Below are 20,597 nucleotides of genomic sequence, written 5' to 3'. Positions count from 1 at the left end.
GCAACACAGAATTAACCAAATGCTGACAAAAAGTCAATGCACCAGCAAGAAGTGATGTACAAATAATAATTATTCAAATTACCATGGAATTTAATAATAATAATAATAATGCACCCTGATGAAAACAAGCCAAAACTTTACTTCATATCATTCATAAATAGATTAGAAATCTGTCAACCGAATTAAATAGCATTACTATATTGTGAAACATGTTCTTCAACTAAAGGAAATGGGTTCTCTCATCGCTGTCTTTACAAATAAAATAAGTACTTTTGGCAGGTTTGTGCGCAAATGAAATATCTACCTGGCAACCATACCATAGAAACTTAAATTGTGCTACAGTGAAAAACTAAAAGGTTTTAAGAATTAAATGCATTTTTTTTTTCACAACAAATTATAAAGATAAAATCAACACAATTCTAAAACACCTAATGAAACTAGTCAAAAACTTTAAAACCCACTGTTATGTTTTTATCTTTAGTAACATTTCACATTTAGCAAGTGGTGTTGGGGATTGGGGGGGGGGCATGGTCCGCTGGACCAGGAGAGGTTTAAACTAAGGGAGAGGTTTCACCTTTGACCTCTTCAGTCCAGTAACATCCTGAGGCCAGTGTAAAGGGTGTCCAAAATGGCTCCCTATTCCTCATCTAGTGCACTACTTTTGACTAGAGTAGTGCCCTAGATAGGGAATAGGGTACCATTTCAGACGCAGACACTCTCTCTCAGAGAGCCCCCAATAACAACTGGGGAACTGAATCATTTGCAGTCTTTGTATTTCTCTCTTCATTAGAGGAGTTAGCCTGGTCCCAGATCTGTTTGTGCTGTCTTGCCAACTTATATGGCCAATGTCACCATTGGAGTTGCAAAGACAGCACAAACAGATCTGGGATCAGATTTAGTGTGTATTCCCTCACTGAATCCAGGCCGCACAAAAATCACATAACCAGACAAAATAATGTAAAAAGCAAGGGGACTGCGGTTAGATACACACATCTGGGCATAGGGGGCCAGGTTCCATCTTGGTAGATATTTACAATCACTCTGAGAAAAGAAAAACGGGACACTTGTGTTTCTCCCCTCCAGATCTACAACGACCCCTTTGTCAAAACAAAGACAGACATTTTTGGGGGGGGTTTGTGTATAGTATGTTGATGTGAGCTTAAAGCTCAACCCCCCACAAAATGGAACGTTCATGGAAAAAATAAGCAAGGCTCCTGTCCAGTCTAAGTGCTTGGCAAAAAGGTGAAGTAGTAGCAGTCTTTGGGATTTTAAAAATCCTTCAGAAAAAAACAAGCCGGAGGAAAAAGATACATTGATGTTGTTAATGAATGTTGGAAAACTCCCTGGAGTCTTGACTTTTGGAGGTCCACCAGCTTCAAGTGAGGTAGAGAGGCTTGTCCCGAACTCCCATGCCACTGCTGATGAACAGAACAAAGAGAAGATGCTGTCAAAACAGGCAAATGTTGGTCCAGAAACCAATGCATTGAATGGCAGTCTTAAAACTATTTCTTCAATTCTGTATTATTTATTTGGTGGCAAAGTAGTTGTGTGTCACTAGCATAGCAGTGGAAGTGAATGAACAGTGACGTTGCATGATCTTGTGCTGGAAGAATGCATGCATGCTCGAATGCCTACATTCCATATAACAATGTGTACTAAGTCAAACAAAGGGAAACTTCATTGGATGTCACACTTTCTCACGGTGTAGGGAAAAGTGTTATTTCACTACTACCGCTTTTGAATAAACAGTACGACTCAGCCTCAAGCCTCACTCATCTGGCAAAGCACTGTTGATAAAACTGTTCCTCGTCCCAGTATACTAGGTTATCACAACGTGATCACCTGCAGTGGTTGGGCCCACAGTCCCGGTTGCAGTACTCGGCATCCCAGTCGGGCTTCTGTCCATGCCCTGGGTTGGGCGCCCCAGGAGACTGAGACCCACCCACACTGTTCTGGTAGTCCTGAATGTGAGAGAACCCCTGGAGCAGAAGGGGAAACAGAAGGGTGCTCTCTTAAAAACCACTACCATTTCAAATGTTCCAATGTGGTTGGAGTGCCCAATAGGAAGAGGTTCACGTCCACTGCAGGCAATGGGGTAATGCTCAATTTACTTTAAGTTGGGGAGTAAGTGGACACTGGCTTCATTTCGAATTGATCCCTAACCCTGGTGCAGATCTAGGATCAGAATGGATACCATGGTATTTAAGGTTTTTCCTATTATTAATAATAGTCCAATCACACAGTGTTATGAGATCCTTAAAGCAAACATTATATCAGTGCTCTATCACCTATTTCAAATGTTTCCACAACACTACAGGACTGAACACTAAAGAACAGAGATAGGACTAACCTGTTGGTTGAGAGGAGGTGAGTGCAGAGACCCCTGGAGCCCCATTGAGTGCGACTGGACCTGCTGCATGCGCAGAGAGCTCTGGTGCAGGGCGAGCTGGGAGGGGTGAAGGGGCGGGCTGATCTGGAAGGGGGAGGGGGGAGAGGCACTCATGCTGGGCGGCAGCATCTGGGATTGGCTGAGGGTCCGGGTCAGGGCATGGCGGGGCGGCCCGGCGAAGCTCTGCAGGTCCGACAGGGGGAAGGAGCCGGGGCCCAGACCGTAGGGGGAGGAGGGCTGCGGAGGCATGCTGTACAAGGGCTGCTTGGGGGGCAGCATGTGGGAGGGCTGGCTGCTTTGGGCACTTTTTGGTTCGACGGGGTCGTCGTAGGTCTGGAGGGGAGAAACAAAAGAAATAGGAAGTAGCCAGAGTTAGAGAAAGCACAAATAGTTATATGTGTAAATGTGTAAAAATGTCATGATTTCATATACTGTTGGAGAGTGGACTCTCCCCCTAAAACTCATCTCTCATCTATGGAATAAATTAGTCAAACACATTCATTCAACTCTTCCTATTATCTTTGACTACAATGGCCACAGCAGAAAGAGACGAGTTTACAAGCCTTAGCCCCAGTCAGTGTTCTTCAGGATTGTATTCATTAAGGCACAACATAGTAAAACATTTTAACATTTTGCGTGATGCAAAATGTAAACCAATGTTTCTTATTGGACAAGTTCAGATAGTACCTCCCCTATTTTGGCCTGTTTGCTTCTGTGTTGTACCCTAATGAATGCAACCCAGAACTGCTAGGTCATGTATCATGCGACTTATAGGCTCCTTATGTATATCGTGGGTGAATCATTCAGAGCAGGTGCAGCCCTCGTCTTGCCCCCGCCCCCCAACCCACACCCAACCCAGACCCTATGATGAGCTGTCAGATTGCTTATCTGCACCTATCAGTGTTGATTACAGGGGTAATGGAGCCCATTTGTATGAATTGTGCCACCATATAATGATCAGTGGACACCATGACAGTTGGATGGGAATAGAGAGGGCGTACACACACACACACACAGAGAGAGGGAAATGAGACTGTGTGCCAGGAGAACAAATGGAATGACAAAAGGAATCTCCCAGACGCTACATTGTGGCCTGTTAACGCGACACGGCACTAAACAATGCAATTCCACCATTCCTTCCTTCCTTCCTATCCATGTTGCTGCACAGGAGATAGGGCACCATTACTCATAGGCAAAAAGGAGAAAGCCATAAATCTAAATTAGCAGTGAGGTGTCACGCGGAGAAAATGCAACAAAAACCCAATTATGTGTAGTATTGAATTGGATGCACATTCTTGTATAAGCAGTGAAACAGCAGACATGATGGATGCATCAATAACAAGAATAAACCATTAGTTCCATTCATGTGTCTTGTATGAACAGGCATAGCTCAGCTGTGGAGAAACATAGGACTATGTCTGGACAGACCAGACAGAATTAACATTTCATGTAACGACAGACAAAGATATTGGCTCAATGAAATACTGTGTACATATAGGGCATACATACATACATACATACATACATACATACATACATACATACATACATACATACATACATACATACATACATACATACTGTATACACAGGGCATATATACAGTATGCTTCGCAAGCACTAAAATCACTAAACTCCCTTTCTAACAAAGCTTAATAGCTTCATATCTTTTTGTGCATAAGGGAGAGAATAGTATGACCTTCCTCTATCAGAACAACTGTCCCAACACCCAACCTATGGAAATAAGGTATTGTCCCTATGGTATACAGTATTGTTGCAACACCCCACCTCCACTCTTCTTTAGCCCCTCCTCCGCCATTAGCCAAGATTTTCCATCCAATCCATCATCACTCTAAGCAAGCCTGGTGTGTCATAAGTGTTACCTTGGAAACCAGACTCGCTCTGTACGTGGCAAGGGCTTTCAGGTACTCTTTCTTGGCCGCCTCGGTTCTCCTCTTGTACGCCTGGAAATCAAAGAAGAAGGAAAATGAGAAGAGGTCTACACAGACATACAAACACACTCACAAATGTTTCCCTTTCCATACATCATTTCAAGAGGTCTTCCTCCACAGTCATTTAGCAGACGCTCTTATCCAAAGCAATTAGGGTTAAGTGCCTTGCTCAAGGGAACAGCCAGATTTTTCACCCTGTCGGCTCAGGGATTTGAACCAACGATCTTTCAGTTACGGGCCTAACGCTCTTAACCGTGAGGCTACCTGCCGCTCACACATCGTTTATATAGAAGAAAAATTAACACTCGAACTCTCCATAATTTTAGCGCTACAACAGACATTGCATCATGTGAATTCTAAATGTGGCCAATGCTTTCGTGCTCTAATCAAGTGCATCAGTTATGTTTAAAATCCTATTGTTTGTATGTGTGTGTTTGTGTGTGCGCGTACGTGTGGTGTGCACCCACGTGCGTGCACATGCGTGCCTGTGTGTGTACATTTTTGTGTGCGTGCATGCATGCAAATGCGTGCATGTTGGTCTGTGTGTATGTTGAGGGGGGTTGTAAATAACAAGCCCAGTAAACCCCAGGAGAGAAGAGTTGTGGGGTAGATGGCACCATTGGTAGGTAAACCACCACAATCATTGGAAAACAAACTGAACGATCTACGATTAAGACTATCCCAGCAACGATACATTAAAACCTGTAATATATTATGTTTCACCGAGACATGGCTAAACGACGACATGGATAATATAGAACTGGCTGGCTTCTCAGTGCATTGGCAGGACAGAGCAGCTACGTCTGGTAAAACGAGGGGAGGGGGTGTGTGTTTATTTGTCAATAACTGCTGGTGCAGTCTAATATTAAAGAAGTCTCGAGGTATTGCTCGCCTGAGGTAGAATACCTCACGATAAGCTGTAGACCACACTATCTACCAAGAGTGTTCTCATCTATATTATTCGTAGACGTCTATTTACCACCACAAACCGATGCTGGCACTAAGACCACACTCAACGAGCTGTATCTGACCATAATTCTATCCTCCTGATTCTTACAAGCAAAAACTAAAGCAGGAAGTACCAGTTACTTGCTCAATATGGAAGTGGTCAGATGACGCGGATGCTACACTACAGGACTATTTTGCTAGCACAGACTTGAATATGTTCTGGGATTCATCCAATGGCATTGAGGAGTATACCACCTCAGTCACTGGCTTCATCAATAAGTGCATTGACGACATCGTCCCCACAGTAACCATACATACATATCCCAACCAGAAGCCATATCCCAACCAGAAGCCATATCCCAACCAGAAGCCAGAGCTGCTGCTTTCCAGGAGCGGGACACCAACCCGGACACTTATAAGAAATCCCGCTATACCCTCAGACGAACCATCAAACAGGCAAAGTGTCAATACAGAACTAAGATTGAATTCCACTACACCGGCTCTGACGCTCGTCGAATGTCGCAGGGCTTGAAAACTATAACGGACTTCAAAGGGAAATCCAGAGCTGCCCAGTGACGTGAGCCTACTAAATGAGCTAAATGCCTTTTATGCTCGCTTCGAGGCAAGCAACACTGAGGCATGCATGAGAGCACCAGCTGTTCTGGGCGACTGTGTGATCCCCCTCTCTGTAGCCGATGTGAGCAAGACCTTTAACAGTCTCCATATGAAGTGCATTCGGAAAGTATTCAGACCCCTTGACTTTTTCCACATTTTGTTTTGTTACAGCCTTATTTTAAAATGGATTAAATAGTTCCCCCCCCCCCCCCCCTCATCAATCTACACATAATACCCCATAATTACAAAGCAAAAACAGTTTATATTTTTATTGAGGAAATGCATAAAAAAAAAAAAAAACGGAAATATCACATTTACATAAGTATTCAGACCCTTTACTCAGTACTTTGTTGAAGCACCTTTGGCAGCGATAACAGCCTCAAGTCTTCTTGGGTATGACTCTACAAGCTTGACACACCTGTATTTGGGGAGTTGCTCCCATTCTTCTCTACAGATCCTCTCAAGCTATGTCAGGTTGGATGGGGAGCGTTGCTGAACAGCTATTTTCAGGTCTCTCCAGAGATGTTCGATCAGTCCAGGCTCTGGCTGGAGCACTCAAGGACATTCAGACACTTGTCCCGAAACAAATCCTGCTCTGTCTTGGCTGTGTGCTTAGGGTCGTTCTCCTGTTGGAAGGTGAAACTTTGCCTTGTGTCTGAGGTCCTGAGCTCTCTGGAGCAGGTTTTCATCAAGGATCTTTCTGTACTTTAATCCGTTCAGCTTTCACTTGATCCTGACTAGTCTCCCAGTCCCTGCAGCTGAAAAACATCCCCACAGCATGCCGCTGCCACCACCATGCCTCACCGTTGGGATGGTGTCAGGTTTCCTCCAGATGTGACGCTTGGCATTCAGGCCAAAGAGTTCAATCTTGGTTTCATCAGACCAGATAATCTTGTTTCTCATGGTCTGAGAGTCTTTAGGTGCCTTTTGGCAAACTCCAAGCAGGCAGTCATGTGCCTTTTACTGAGGAGTGGCTTCCGTCTGGCCACTCTACCATAAAGGCCTGATTGGTGGAATGCTGCAGAGATGGTTGTCTATCTGGAAGGTTCTCCCATCTCCACAGAGGAACTCTGAAGCTCTGTCAGAGTGATCATTGGGTTCTTGGTCACCTCCCTGACCAAGGCCCTTCTTCCTCAGTTGCTCAGTTTAGCCAGGCGACCAGCTCTAGGAAGAGTCTTGATGGTTTCAAAGTTATTCCATTTAAGAATGATGGAGGCCACAGTGTTATTGGGGACCTTCAATGCTGCAGACACTTTTTGGTACCCTTCCCCAGATCTGTGCCTCGACACAATTCTGTCTCGGTGCTCTTGGGACAATTCCTTTGACCTCATGGCTTGGTTTTTGCTCTGACATGAACTGTATACTGTACTTCCATTCATTTTTTTTCAACTAGTTTTTTTTCAACAAAGACCCTGGAGGTTTTCCAATGCCTCGCAAAGAAGGGACCTATTGGTAGATAAAATACATTTATAAAAGCAGATATTGAATATCCCTTTGAGCAAGGTGAAGATATTAATTACACAACATTGTAATTACTCCACAATACTAACCTATATGACAGATCGAAAAGAAGGAAGCCTGTACATAATAAAATAATTCCAATACATGCATCCTGTTTGCAATAAGGCACTAAAGTAAAACTGCAGTAAAAAATAATTTAACTTTATGTCCTGAATACATGTTTGGGGAAAATCCAACACAAAACATCACTGAGTACCACTCTTCATATTTTCAAGCATGGCGGTGGGATGCATCATGTTTTGTGTATGCTTGTCATCGGCAAGGAACAGGGTGTTTTTTGGATAAAAAGAAACAGAATAGAGCTAAGCACAGGCAAAATCCTAGAGGATCCGTATGCTTTCCAACAAACTCTGGTAGACAAATTCATCTTTCAGGAGACAATAACCTAAAACACAAGGCAAAATATACTCAGGAGTTGCTTACCAAGATGACATTGAATGTTCCTGAGTGGCCTAGTTACAGTTTTGACTTAAATCGGCTTGAAAGCTATGGTAAGACTTGAAAATGTCCCCCATCCCTCCCATCTGTGTATCCTACATAATAAAATGTAACTTCAACTGCTTTCAATTGAAAATCCAGATGACAACAACTGCTGTGGGTGTCGCTTCAGGCAACTTAGTTAGTACCTTGCCCTAAAATACAATACAGGGGAAATGTAATATTCCATTCTAGATTAGAACTCACATGATAGGCTCTACTCTATATCAGCTGCTGTCAGGACAGTTAGAAGGAGGTACACCATTGCAGTGGGTGTTTTGTCTGTCAAAAACAGGTTTGTCTGTAAAATGTCTAACTTAATTTGACTACATCAATTTAATGTTCAACTGTTGCTGCTACACATGGAGGCTCTTCTTGTGTTTCCTCTTTGGCTCAAATAAATTTTTTATAAATAAAATAATTTTAATCAGAGTCAAGGAACCGGGGATAAACAGACTGATTTTCTTTAGAAAAGAGCAGAACTAGCTCATTAAGGTGAGTTCTATCTGCTAGTCCACTGGCTCCATCTGCTGGGAACTCAGCAATGTGTGTATGTGCGTGTGTACCTGTTTCTGCTCCTCCCCCAGGCTGTCCCACATGGAGGCCACGATCTTGGACACATCCCCGAACGTGGCGTTGGGGTTGGAGCCCTTGATGGCCGCCTGGGTGTCCCTGAAGAAGAGGGCGTAGGCTGACACGGGCTTCGACGGCTCGTTGGGGTCCTTTTTCTTCTTCTTCTTCTGCGGTTTGGGCTTGGGCTTCGTCATCTCCGAGGAGGGCCGCTTCTCCCCTATCTGGAAGGGCGAGAGGAAAGGAGAAGGGAGGGAAAGAGGCAGAGAGAGGATTGTAAGCAACGACTGACATTAAAGTCCCAACAAATGCTGATCTCAATAAAAACGGTTTATAGTGGTTCCGCCTATTCTACTTCCATGGTTAGTCATTCTAAAATGATAACAGATAACTGTGGAAGCTGAGATGTAGATGGTACCTTAATCTTTTGTTTTCTAGGTAAATGGTAGGGAAGGGGGCCTGTCATTGTAAAAGCCCTGTATCGAAAGAAACAGAACTTGAACCAATCTTCTCACAATGGTATCCCCAACAAGACAGTGGAAAGACAGGTCAGATATTTCCTTGTAGGGAAAACCCTCGACAAGGAAGGAGAGCAACACTGTCGTATTAATCACAAATACGACATAGATGGAACAGGACTGCTCGGGCGGTACCCTTCACAAACAAGAGTACACAAAGAACAAATTAGAGGACGGTTCTGAGAAACCAAGAGCCCCTTCTTCTGAGAAGAGAAAGAAAACAAATCAGTTACTGAGGACGAGGGTGAATGGCGGCTGACATTTTTGGACACCATCACCTGAGTCTATCTACCTCCCCCAGAGTACGGTTACATTTAAGGACACGACCTGAGGTAGAGAGACTGGGCAGAGCGCCATGGTCTGAAGGAGAGAGGAGGACACTAGGTAGAACCTTATCACAACTAAATGTTGTTTTATACTACTCATTCACACTATATGCTTGACTCTGCATTTGTTTTAAATGTTTTTGTTTCTGGGTGAGGAGAGAGGATAAGCGAGTCAATTGAAAGCTTGGGATGGTTAGGTGGCCATGAAATGATTGCCAGATGAGTGACAGATGAGAATATCGAAAGGATTTGAGCAGACGAATTCCAAACTGCAGCTCTAAATAGTAATTTGCAGGAAAAATAAGACCACATGACACCTTCTTGTAAGAGCTAACCGCTTGGTTCATTAAGAATAATCATAAACAGCCATCATAATATATTTTCCACAGTAAAGTACAGCTTTCTTCTATATTCGACATTGACGTCTATCAAATGTTTATGAAGACATTAGTCACCTGGCACATAAAGCTTCGAAGAAGTCAAATCCAGGTCAACTTAGCCTCGGTGTGATTCTTTATGGAAATTGCATTCCTCCTGATGTGAGTAGAACCCATCAACCATTTGAGGAGGGAGAAAAACATCAAGTGGAGAGAGGCTGTAGCTAATGGAGGACGGAAAGGAGAAGTGACTGCGGCTTGATGTGCCATTAAGAGTCCTGGTGACCATAAAGAAAAATAATCACATTTGATAGCCTACATAATTACCAAATATATAATGATCATCTATGATTGTGTGGAATGAAAGATGCATGCATTCTTAATATAAGGCTGAACCCATGACTCAAGTGACCATTTTAAGGGCTTTTTTCAGGTAGTGTAGTCACCGTCATATAAGACTATACAATCTATTTATCTCCAAATGTCATGTTTATGTTACCATTGTGTTAGATTTGACAAAATACAACTACTTTGAAAATGTTCTGTGAAAAAAAACATTGATCCATACTGCTCTAGTATTAACAGGCAATCAGGGACACAAACCATGTGAAATAATTCTGAATGATCACTTGACTAGCAACTATCAAATGGCAACTCTAGGATGTTGAAAGCATTCCCATTTCATACAATCATCATTCCTTTTAACTGCGCTTTCTAAACAGAAATGATTGCCTTTGAAATGGCATTGTTTAAGAAACCATTTGAAACAATATCTTCCACACAGCATGAAATTAGCTAATCAGAATCGGAGACTCGCAAACGCTTGGGTATAAAAAAGGGTCACTTGAATATAACTTTGGATGTGATGTGGATGCGGAAATTAATGAAGATACCCCATTCAAAGTGAAAATGCACTCATGCCTCTCTCTCTCTCTCTCTCTCTCTCTCTCTCTCTCTCTCTCTCTCTCTCTCTCTCTCTCTCTCTCTCTCTCTCTCTCTCTCTCTCTCTCTCTCTCTCTCTCTCTCTCTCTCTCTCTCTCTCTCTCTCTCTCTCTCTCTCTCTCTCTCTCTCTGGTTAAGATAGTATACATTTTTTTTCTCCATGAGTGTGTGGTTTCATAAAAAATAAAAAAACTTCCACTTTTATGCAATTAGGCAAAAAAAGCTTTGAAATGACATCTGTTCCCCTCTGCCTTTGATGTGAAAGCTGAATAAATTGGACTAGAGGTAATGAAATGACAAACTGAAAAGCAAAATCATTTCCAGGAAAAATCATTTATATTTATAAATGGCAAAGCACAGCAACCCGTCAGAGAAAAATAAAGAAGGAAATTCTCTCATTGCACCATTTTCTCTCTGTATACAGTATGATAGTTGGCTACACTAGACAGAGAAGAAACAAAACTTCAATGGAACATCAACTCAGATGGAATAGAATACTGATGAAATGGAACGGATGAATATCATTTGTAAAGCTGGGTAGCCTATACGGTCAAGTGTCAATGCCGTTGTACAGTAAAAGCAGCTTACTGATGGCATAAAGCAAGATGGTCGTTCAAATTAACTGAACCTGCAGTTATAATATGTGCAGTCTTGTTTACAGATCAAAATAGAAATGGCCACTCTCCAACCACTACACCACACAGTCACCGACTGCTGATTGCACTATACTATAAACATATAACAAAATTGTACATAGATGGTAAATAGATTTTCAGTTCGCAAGTCTAGGCCTGGATTTGAAAGTGTCAGCTCTAGGTCCATACAATCAGCATTGCTGTTGTCAGAAATGTGGAGAGGAAGAGAGGGGAAGAGGATGATGGGGAAGGGGGAGGGGTTGCTGTAATTCTGCATGGACAGCACTGTGCAGAGAAGACGAGATTAGATTTGACAGCCTGATACCTGCGTCACTGTCAAAACTGGAGAGAGGGGGACGGAGAGAGAGAGGGAGTGGCTGTTTAATCAGAGGACCCAGCACATACGTATATTTACACATCAAATGAAAAGCAAAATGGAATCCAGAAAGGGTAAGGTTATCTCTAATACGTCTCCCAAGGGCTGTGTATCACTTTCAAATGGGTGGGAATGTGTACAGTGCCTTCAGAAAGTACATATTCATACCCCTTGACTTATTCCACATTTTGCTGTGTTACAGTCTGACTTCAAAATTGATAAAATAAAATAAAATTCTCACACAATACTCCACAACGCAAATTTATTGAAAATGAAATACATAAATATCTAATTTCAATAAGTATTCACACCTCTGAGTCAATACTTTGTAGAAGAACCTTTGGCAGCGATTACAGCTGTGAGTCTTTCTGGGTAAGTCTCTAAGTGCTTTCCACACCTGGATTGTGCAACTTTTACACATGAATCTTTTCAAAATTCTTCAAGCTCTGTCCAATCGGTTGTTGATCATCGCGAGACAACCATTTTCAGGTCTTGCCATAGATTCCAAGTAGATTTATGTCAAAACTGTAACTCGGCCACTCAGGAACATTCACTGTCTTCTTGGTAAGCAACTCCAGCGTAAATTTAGCCTTGTGTTTTAGGTTATTATCCTGCTGAAAGGTGAATTCATCTCCCTGTGTCTGGTGGAAAGCAGACTGAACCAGGTTTTCATCTAGACTTTTGCCTGTGCTTAGCTCCTTTCCAATAATTTTTTATCCTGAAAAACTCCCTGGGCCATAACAATTACAAGCATACCCAAAACATGATGCAGCCACCACTATGCTTGAAAATATGGAGAGTGGTACTCAGTAATGTGTTAAATTGGATTTGCCCCAAACCTAACATGTTGTATTCAGGACAAAAAGTTAATTGCTTTGCCACATTTTTTTGTAGTATTACTTTAGTGCCTTGTTTGCAAACAGGATGCATGTTTTGCAATATGTTATCACTGTGCCAACTAGGTTATTATTGTGGAGTAATGTCACGCCCTGACCTGAGATATCTCTGTTTTCTTTATATTTTGGTTAGGTCAGGGTGTAACTAGGGTGGATACGCTAGTTTTGGTATTGTCTAGGGGTTTTGTATTGTCTAGGGGTTTTGTATTGTCTAGGGTTTTGTATGTCTAGGGTTTTGTAGGTCTAGGTATTTGTATGTTTATGGTGGCCTGATATGGTTCCCAATCAGAGGCAGCTGTTTGTCGTTGTCTCTGATTGGGGATCATATTTAGGTAGCCATTTCCCTTTGGTGTTGGTGGGTTCTTATTCTATGTTTAGTTGCCTGTCTGCACTATTCATATAGCTTCACGTTTCGTTCGTTTTGTTAGTTTGTTCAGTGTTCTTTCTTTAATAAAATAAAAATGTACGCATACCACGCTGCACCTTGGTCCGATCTTTATGACGAACGTGACAAGTAACGACAATATTGTTGATCCATCCTCAGTTTTCTACTATCACAGCCATTAAACTCTGTCACTGTTATAAAGTCAAGTCAAATCAAATCAAATTTTATTTGTCACATGCGCTGAATACAACAGGTGTAGACCTTACAGTGAAATGCTTACTTACAAGCCCTTAACCAACAATGCAGTTAAGAAAATACCTAAAAAAAAGTATGATATAAGAAAAACAAATAATTAAAGAACAGCAGTAAATAACAATATATACAGGGGGTACCGGTTCAGAGTCAATGTGTCAATGTGAGGGGGGACCGGTGTCGAGATAATTGAGGTAATTATGTACACGCAGGTAGGGTTATTAAAGTGGCTTTGAAATAGTCTGGGTAGCCATTTGACTAGCTGTTCAGGAGTCTTATGGCTTGGGGGTAGAAGCTGTTTAGAAGCCTCTTGGACCTAGACCTGGCGCTCCGGTACTGCTTGCCGTGCGGTAGCAGAGAGAACAGTCTATGACTAGGTTGTCTAATTTTTAGGGCCTTCCTCTGACACCGCCTGGTATAGAGGTCCTGGATGGCAGGAAGCTTGGCCCCAGTGATGTACTGGGCCGTACACACTACCCTCTGTAGTGCCTTGCGGTCGGGGGCCGAGCAGTTGCCATACCAGGCAGTGATGCAACCTGTCAGGATGCTCTCGATGGTGCAGCTGTAAAACCTTTTGAGGATCTGAGAACCCATCTCCTGAGGGGGAATAGGTTTTGTCGTGCCCTCTTCACGACTGTCTTGATGTGCTTGGACCATGTTAGTTTGTTGGTGATGTGGACACCAAGGAACTTGAAGCTCTCAACCTGCTCCAGCACAGCCCCGTCGATGAGAATGGGGGCATGCTCGGTCCTCCTTTTCCTATAGTCCACAATCATCTCCTTTGTCTTGATGACGTTGAGGGAGAGGTTGTTGTCATTGCACCACAGGTCTATGACCTCCTCCGTATAGGCTGTCTCATCGTTGTCAGTGATCAGGCCTACCATTGTTGTGTCATCAGCAAACTTAATGATGGTGTTGGAGTAGTGCCTGGCCGTGCAGTCATGAGTGAATAGGGAGTACAGGAGGGGACTGAGCATGCATCCATGAGGGACCCCCGTGTTGAGGATCAGCGTGGCACATGTGTTGTTACTAACCCTTACCATCTGGAGGCGGCCTGAAGTCCAGAATCCAGTTGCAGAGGGAGGTGTTAAGTCCCAGGGTCCTTAGCTTAGTGATGAGCTTTGAGGGCACTGTGGTGTTGAATGCTGAGCTGTAGTCAATGAATAGCATTCTCACATAAGTGTTCCTTTTGTCCAGGTGGGAAAGGGCAGTGTGGAGTGCAATAGAGATTGCATCATCTGTGGAGCTGATGCGGTATGCAAATTGGAGTGGGTCTCGGGTTTCTGGGATAATGATGTTGATGTGAGCCATGACCAGCCTTTCAAACTATTTCATGGCTACAGACGTGAGTGCTATGGGTCAGTAGTCATTTAGGAAGGTTACCTTAGTGTTCTTGGGCACAGGGACTATGGTGGTCTGCTTGAAACATGTTGGTATTACAGATTCAGACAGGGAGAGGTTGAAAATGTCAGTGATGACTGTTCGCCAGCTGGTCAGCTCATGCTCAGAGTACACGTCCTGGTAATCCGTCTGTTGACCTGTTTAAAGGTCTTACTCACATCGGCTGCAGAGAGCGTGATCACACAGTCATCTGGACCAGCTGATGCTCTCATGCATGTTTCAGTGTTACTTGCATCGAAGCAAGCGTAGAAGTTACTTAGCTCGTCTGGTAGGCTCGTGTCTCTGGGCAGCTCTCGGTTGTGCTTTCCTTTGTAGTCTGTAATAGTTTGCAAGCCCTGCCAAATCCAACGAGCGTCGAAGCCGGTGTAGTACGATTCAATCTTAGTCCTGTATTGACACTTTGACTGTTTGATGGTTCGTAGGAGGGCATAGCGGGATTTCTTATAAGCTTCCTGGTTAGAGTCCCGCTCCTTGAAAGCGGCAGCTCTAGCCTTTAGCTCGGTCTGAATGTTGCCTGTAATCCATGGCTTCTGGTTGGGGTATGTACGTAGAGTCACTGTGGGGACGACGTCCTCGATGCACTTATTGATAAAGCCAGCGACTGATGTGGTGTACTCCTCAATGCCATCAGAAGAATCCCGGAACATATTCTAGTCTGTGCTAGCAAAACAGCCCTGTAGTTTACCATCTGCTTCATCTGACCACTTTTTTATAGACTGAGTCACTGGTGCTTCATGCTTTAATTTTTGCTTGTAAGCAGGAATCAGGAGGATAGAATTATGGTCAGATTTTCCAAATGGAGGGCGAGGGAGAGCTTTGTATACGTCTCCGTGTGTGGAGTAAAGGTGGTTTAGAATTTGTTCCCCTCTGGTTGCACATATAACATGCTGATAGATATTCGGTAAAACTGATTAAAGTCACCTGCCACCAGGAGTGTTTGCGTCTGGATGAGCGTTTTCCTGTTTGCTTATGGAGGAATACAGCTCATTGAGTGCGGTTTTAGTGCCAACTTCGCTCTGTGGTGGTATGTAGACAGCTACGGAAAATACAGATGAAAACTCTCTAGGTAGATAGGGTGGTCTACAGCTTATCATGAGATACTCTTCCTCAGGCGAGGAAAACTTTGAGACTTCCTTAGATATCATGCACCAGCTGTTGTTTACATAAATGCAATGGCCCCCGCCCCGTGTCTTACCAGAGGCTGCTGTTCTGTCCTGCCGATAGAGTGTATAACCCGCTAGCTGTATGTTCTTAATGTCGTCGTTCAGCCACGACTCTGTGAAACATAAAATATGACAGTTTTTAATATCCCGTTGGTAGGATATACAGGCTTTCAGTTCGTCCCATTTATTTTACAGCGATTGAACGTTAGCTAGCAGAATGGAAGGCATGGGCAGATTAGCCACTTGTCGCCTGATCCTCGCAACGCACCCTGATCTTTTGCCTCGAAATCTCTGTTTCCTTCTCCGGCGAATCACGGGGACCGGGGCCTAGTCGGGTGTCTGCAGTATATCACTCGCGTCCGACTCATTGAAGAAGAACTTCTCGTCCAATTTGAGGTGAGTAATCCCAGTTCTGATGTCCAGAAGCTCTTTTCGGTCATAAGAGACGGTAGCAGCAACAATATGTACAAAAATAGCATGATTGGTTGCGAGCCGATAAGACGGCAGCCTTACCCTCCAGCTCCATCACCTTATGGTAAAATCCCTGAGTGGTTTCCTTCCTTTCCGGCAACTGAGTTAAGAAGGACGCCTGTAGCTTTGTAGTGACTGGGTGCATTGATACACCATCCAAAATGTAATTAATAATTTCACCATGAGTAGGGAGGGATATTCAATGTCAGTTTTTTTTTACCAATAGATGCCCTTCTTTGCGAGGCATTGGAAAACCTCTCTGGTCTCTGTGGTTGAATCTGTGTTTGAAATTCACTGTTTGACTGAGGGACCTTACAGATAATTGTATGTGTGGGCTACAGAGATGAGCTAGTCATTAAAAATCATGCTAAACACTATTATTGCACACAGAGTGAGTCCATGCAACTTATATGTGACTTGTTAAGCACATTTTTACTCCTGAACTTATTTAAGCTTGCCATAACAAAGGGCTTGAATACTTATTGACTCAAGACAATTCAGCTTTTAATTTTTAATGAATTTGTTAAAATATTAAAACATAATTCCACTTTGACTTTAGGGGGTATTGTGTGTAGGCCAGTGACACACAAGTCTACATTTGATACATTTTTAACTCTGTAACACAACAAAATGTGGAAAAGGTCAAGGGGTATGAAAGATTTCTGAAAGCACTATACCTGTCATGGGTTTAGTGGATGCCAGGAGAACGCTACCTGCCTGAATGGATAGTTCCAACTGTAAAATTTGGTGGATGAGGAATAATGTTCTGGGGCTGTTTTCATGGGCTAGGTTAGGCCCCTTAGTTCCAGTGAAGGGAAATCTTAACGCTACAACATTCAATGACATTATAGAGGATTGTGCGTTTCCAACTTTGTGGCAACAGTTTGGGGAAGACCCTATCCTGTTTCAGCATGACAATTCCCCAGTGCATAAAACAAGGTCAATACATAAATGGTGTGGAAGAACTTGACTGGCCTGCACAGAGCCCTGACCTAAACCCCATCGAACACCTTTGGGATGAATTGGAACGCCGACTGCGAGCCAGGCTTAATCGCCCAACATCAGTGCCCGACCTCACTAATGCTCTTGTGGCTGAATGTAAGCAAGTCCCCGCAGCAATGTTCCAACATCTAGTGGAAAGCCTTCCCAGAAGAGTGGAGGCTCTTATAGCTTATAGCAGCAAAGAGTGGACCAAATCCATATTTTTGCCCATGATTTTGGAATGAGCTCTTCGACGAGCAGGTGTCCACATACTTTTGGTCATGTAATGTAGATGGGGAAGGGGGGGCTTCAATGTATTTCGTAAGAAGATACTTTTGAGAGCTGTATTTTTGTATTCGTATTTTTAAAATACTTTTCTACATCATTTTTTAATGCGGTTCACCATTGTGTGGGCCCCTCTCATCCGGCATTGGTATCAGAAGTCTGATGGCACTATGGTGTGATAAGAGCGTCTGCTAAATGAACTAAATATAAATGTGTAAGTAAGAATAGACAATTGCAAAGCATGCTGAGTATTATTCTAATGAGCTCAGCCCCGAAACAAGGTTTTGTCTAGAAGGGATACAGCTTTTGTCAAAATTGAATTTTCGTAGCAGGTTTAAGAGAACTAGGTCACGCTGTATGTCATCTAGACATGTTCATTCTGGTTTGTTCATTTTCACATATACATTTACTGTACATTTTGGTCATTTAGCAGACACTCTTAACCAGAGTGACTTACCGTCAGTCCATTCAACTATGTGTAGGTAAACAACAACATATCACAGCCATAACAAGTAAAACGTTTCTGTAACCATTACTGAGAATGTTGATGCTGTTCGGGCCGGCTACTTGCAAATGCATTTCTGTATTTTAAAATACAAAATACATGTATTTTAATTAAATACATTTCAAAATACAAGTATTGTGTAGTTTATTTTGATACATTGATCTTTATGGTATTTTGTAATTGTAGTTTGCCATTTTATTTTCAAATGTTTGCCCATCCCTGGTTATTGTACCCCCTTAGCTCCCTGGAAAATGGACTCTTCCAACAACTGACTTTTATAAGTGGTGCTTAATGCAGCTGTTGTCTATAAGCCTTTGTGGGTTTCGAAAAAGCCAAGTGGGCATGGCTTGAACTGTGGTGACTGGTTATTGGTTTTTGCTGGTTATAGATTGGCAGAGTTTTTCCTAGTCAAGTCACATGGTCATAGCCCTACCTATACCAACAGGAGACAGACGTTTATGCTTTAACTATATACCACACACATCTGGAAATTCATGTCATACTGTTCCTCTGTAAGTAAGTCTGACTGAACGTCATGACCCTGAGTATATCCAGGCATATGTGCAGAGAACCACACAAATCAAAAGGAAATACTGTTCAGCCCAAACAATTATGAAGAGGAAGTGTAAATGTATGTGGCACATGGTATTTAAGACATGATTATATTGGTTGGAAATTAATATTATAACCCAGGCTCTTTGGCTCAGGAAATTGCAACCAAGGCAGGCATTCCGCAATGGAAAACCTCAGAACTCTTGATGATTTATGGAAAAGATATTGACCACATTTTTCCTCAAACATACAGTATACAGACAAAACTTGCACACCAGACATGACATCTACAAATAACCTCCATTTAAAAGGATAACAGATTAGGTAGATAGGAACTAAACATACAAAAAATGAATGATGGGTTGTGTGTGGCTCAGTTGGTAAGCCTATGGTGCTAGCAACACAAAGGTTGTGTGTTCAAATCCCACTGTGGCACTGATATGAAAAAGTCTGCTCTCAATGTAAGTCTATATGGATAAAAGCATCTGCTAAATAGGATATATATACACATGGTTGGGTAAGTTACTTTCTAAATGTTACCTGTCCCAAATTGTAATCAGTAACTGCACTTTTGATTACCCAAACTCAGAAATGTAATTTGATTACTTTCAGTTAGTTTTGGATTACTTTCCCCTCAAGAGGCATTAGAAGAAGATAAAAAGGATCCATCAAATGCATTTGGTGTGTAACAGACTCGCTCAGGTGGAACAAACTTAAACTTCCGCCTTTTTTCAATGTTGAATTGAATGTCATTGAGAACACAGAAAGGTGTCACAATGTATTTTTTTCCCACATACATAATTTCTGAATCTAAAAGTAATCTAAGGAGTAATTCTCTAGTTAAAAAAAAAAAAGTATTTGTAATCTGATTACAATATTTTTGCTGGTATTACATGTAACCAAGGATGGAAATGAAGATGGCCCGCTAGCCTGAGGCTAGAACTTTTCTAGCAACATTTTTTCTCAACTAGCCTAATGGCTAGTGCCCAAAATCCTTAAATTCCATTCCTGCATGTAACTGATTACATTGCAACCAAGGCAGGCATCTCGCAATGTAAAACCTCAGAATTCTTGATGATTTCTGGAAAAGATACTGACATTGTTTTTTACATTTAATCAGTTACTCCCAAACCCTGTATATATAATTATATTACGTACAATGGCACTACTGTCAACCCTAAAGGAGACATTTCTAAAAGCCTTTGCCCAGCAGTGGACCTAACTAAGCACAAATTGCTGAACCCTCGTATTAGATAATGTGGTGAAAACAGTCCTAAGTGAAAACTAATTACATTAACACTTTGCTAACGAGCTGTTGGAGAGGCCCCTGGAGGTTGGCTCTTCATAAAGAGTGGCAAAGCATCTGCCACGCACTTCCTGACTCTGCTCACGTTCTAATTGGCCCCAGTGGGTTTCTGTAGCACAACCGTGTTATTTAGAGGTGGGGGAATTAAATGCTCATTTTCCATCCAGGTAGGCCTACAGTGGATCTGGAAAGTATTCAGACCCCTTGACTTTTTCCCTATTTTGTTACGTTACAGCCTTATTCTAAAAGGGATTTAATTACTTTTTTCCCTCATCAATCTACACACAATACCCCATAATGACAAAGTGAAAACAGGTTTTTATAAATGTTAGCAAATGTATTAAAAATAAAAAACAGAAATAACTTATTGACATTAGTATTCAGACCCTTTGCTATGAGACTCGAAATTGAACTCAGGTGCATCCTGTTTCCATTAACCATCATTGAGATGTTTCTACAACTTGATTGGAGTCCAGCTGTGGTAAATTCAATTAATTGGACATGATTTGGAAAGGCACACACCTGTCTGCAGGGATGTTTTTCAGCGGCAGGGACTGGGAGACTAGAAAAGATGAACGGAGCAAAGTACAGAGAGATCCTTCCAACAGGACAATGACCCTAAGCACACAGCCAAGACAACGCAGGAGTGGCTTCGGGACAAGTCTCTGAATGTCCTTGAGTGGCCCAGCCAGAGACCGGACTTGAACCCGATCAAACATCTCTGGAGAGACCTGAAAACAGCATTGAGTCCCAA

General features: G+C 42.5%; 1 protein-coding gene across 1 annotated transcript in view; it reads right to left on the bottom strand.

The window, feature by feature from the left end:
- Window positions 1-20,597, bottom strand: part of LOC120058936 (TOX high mobility group box family member 2-like) — a 116,460-nt gene continuing 95,863 nt past the window's right edge. The window contains exons 4-8 of the mRNA XM_039007685.1: window positions 8,469-8,696; window positions 4,273-4,353; window positions 2,351-2,722; window positions 1,843-1,979; window positions 1-1,418 (exon numbers count right to left, since the gene is read on the bottom strand). Coding sequence (XP_038863613.1) covers window positions 1,376-1,418; window positions 1,843-1,979; window positions 2,351-2,722; window positions 4,273-4,353; window positions 8,469-8,696 — 861 coding nt within the window. The 3' untranslated portion in view covers window positions 1-1,375. The remainder of the gene's footprint in view (window positions 1,419-1,842; window positions 1,980-2,350; window positions 2,723-4,272; window positions 4,354-8,468; window positions 8,697-20,597) is intronic.

The sequence above is a fragment of the Salvelinus namaycush genome, chromosome 14 (assembly GCF_016432855.1).
Source record: "Salvelinus namaycush isolate Seneca chromosome 14, SaNama_1.0, whole genome shotgun sequence".
NCBI lineage: Eukaryota > Metazoa > Chordata > Actinopteri > Salmoniformes > Salmonidae > Salvelinus > Salvelinus namaycush.
The sequence above is the reverse complement of the archived record's forward strand: the minus strand, read 5'-3'. Positions and strand labels throughout refer to the sequence as shown.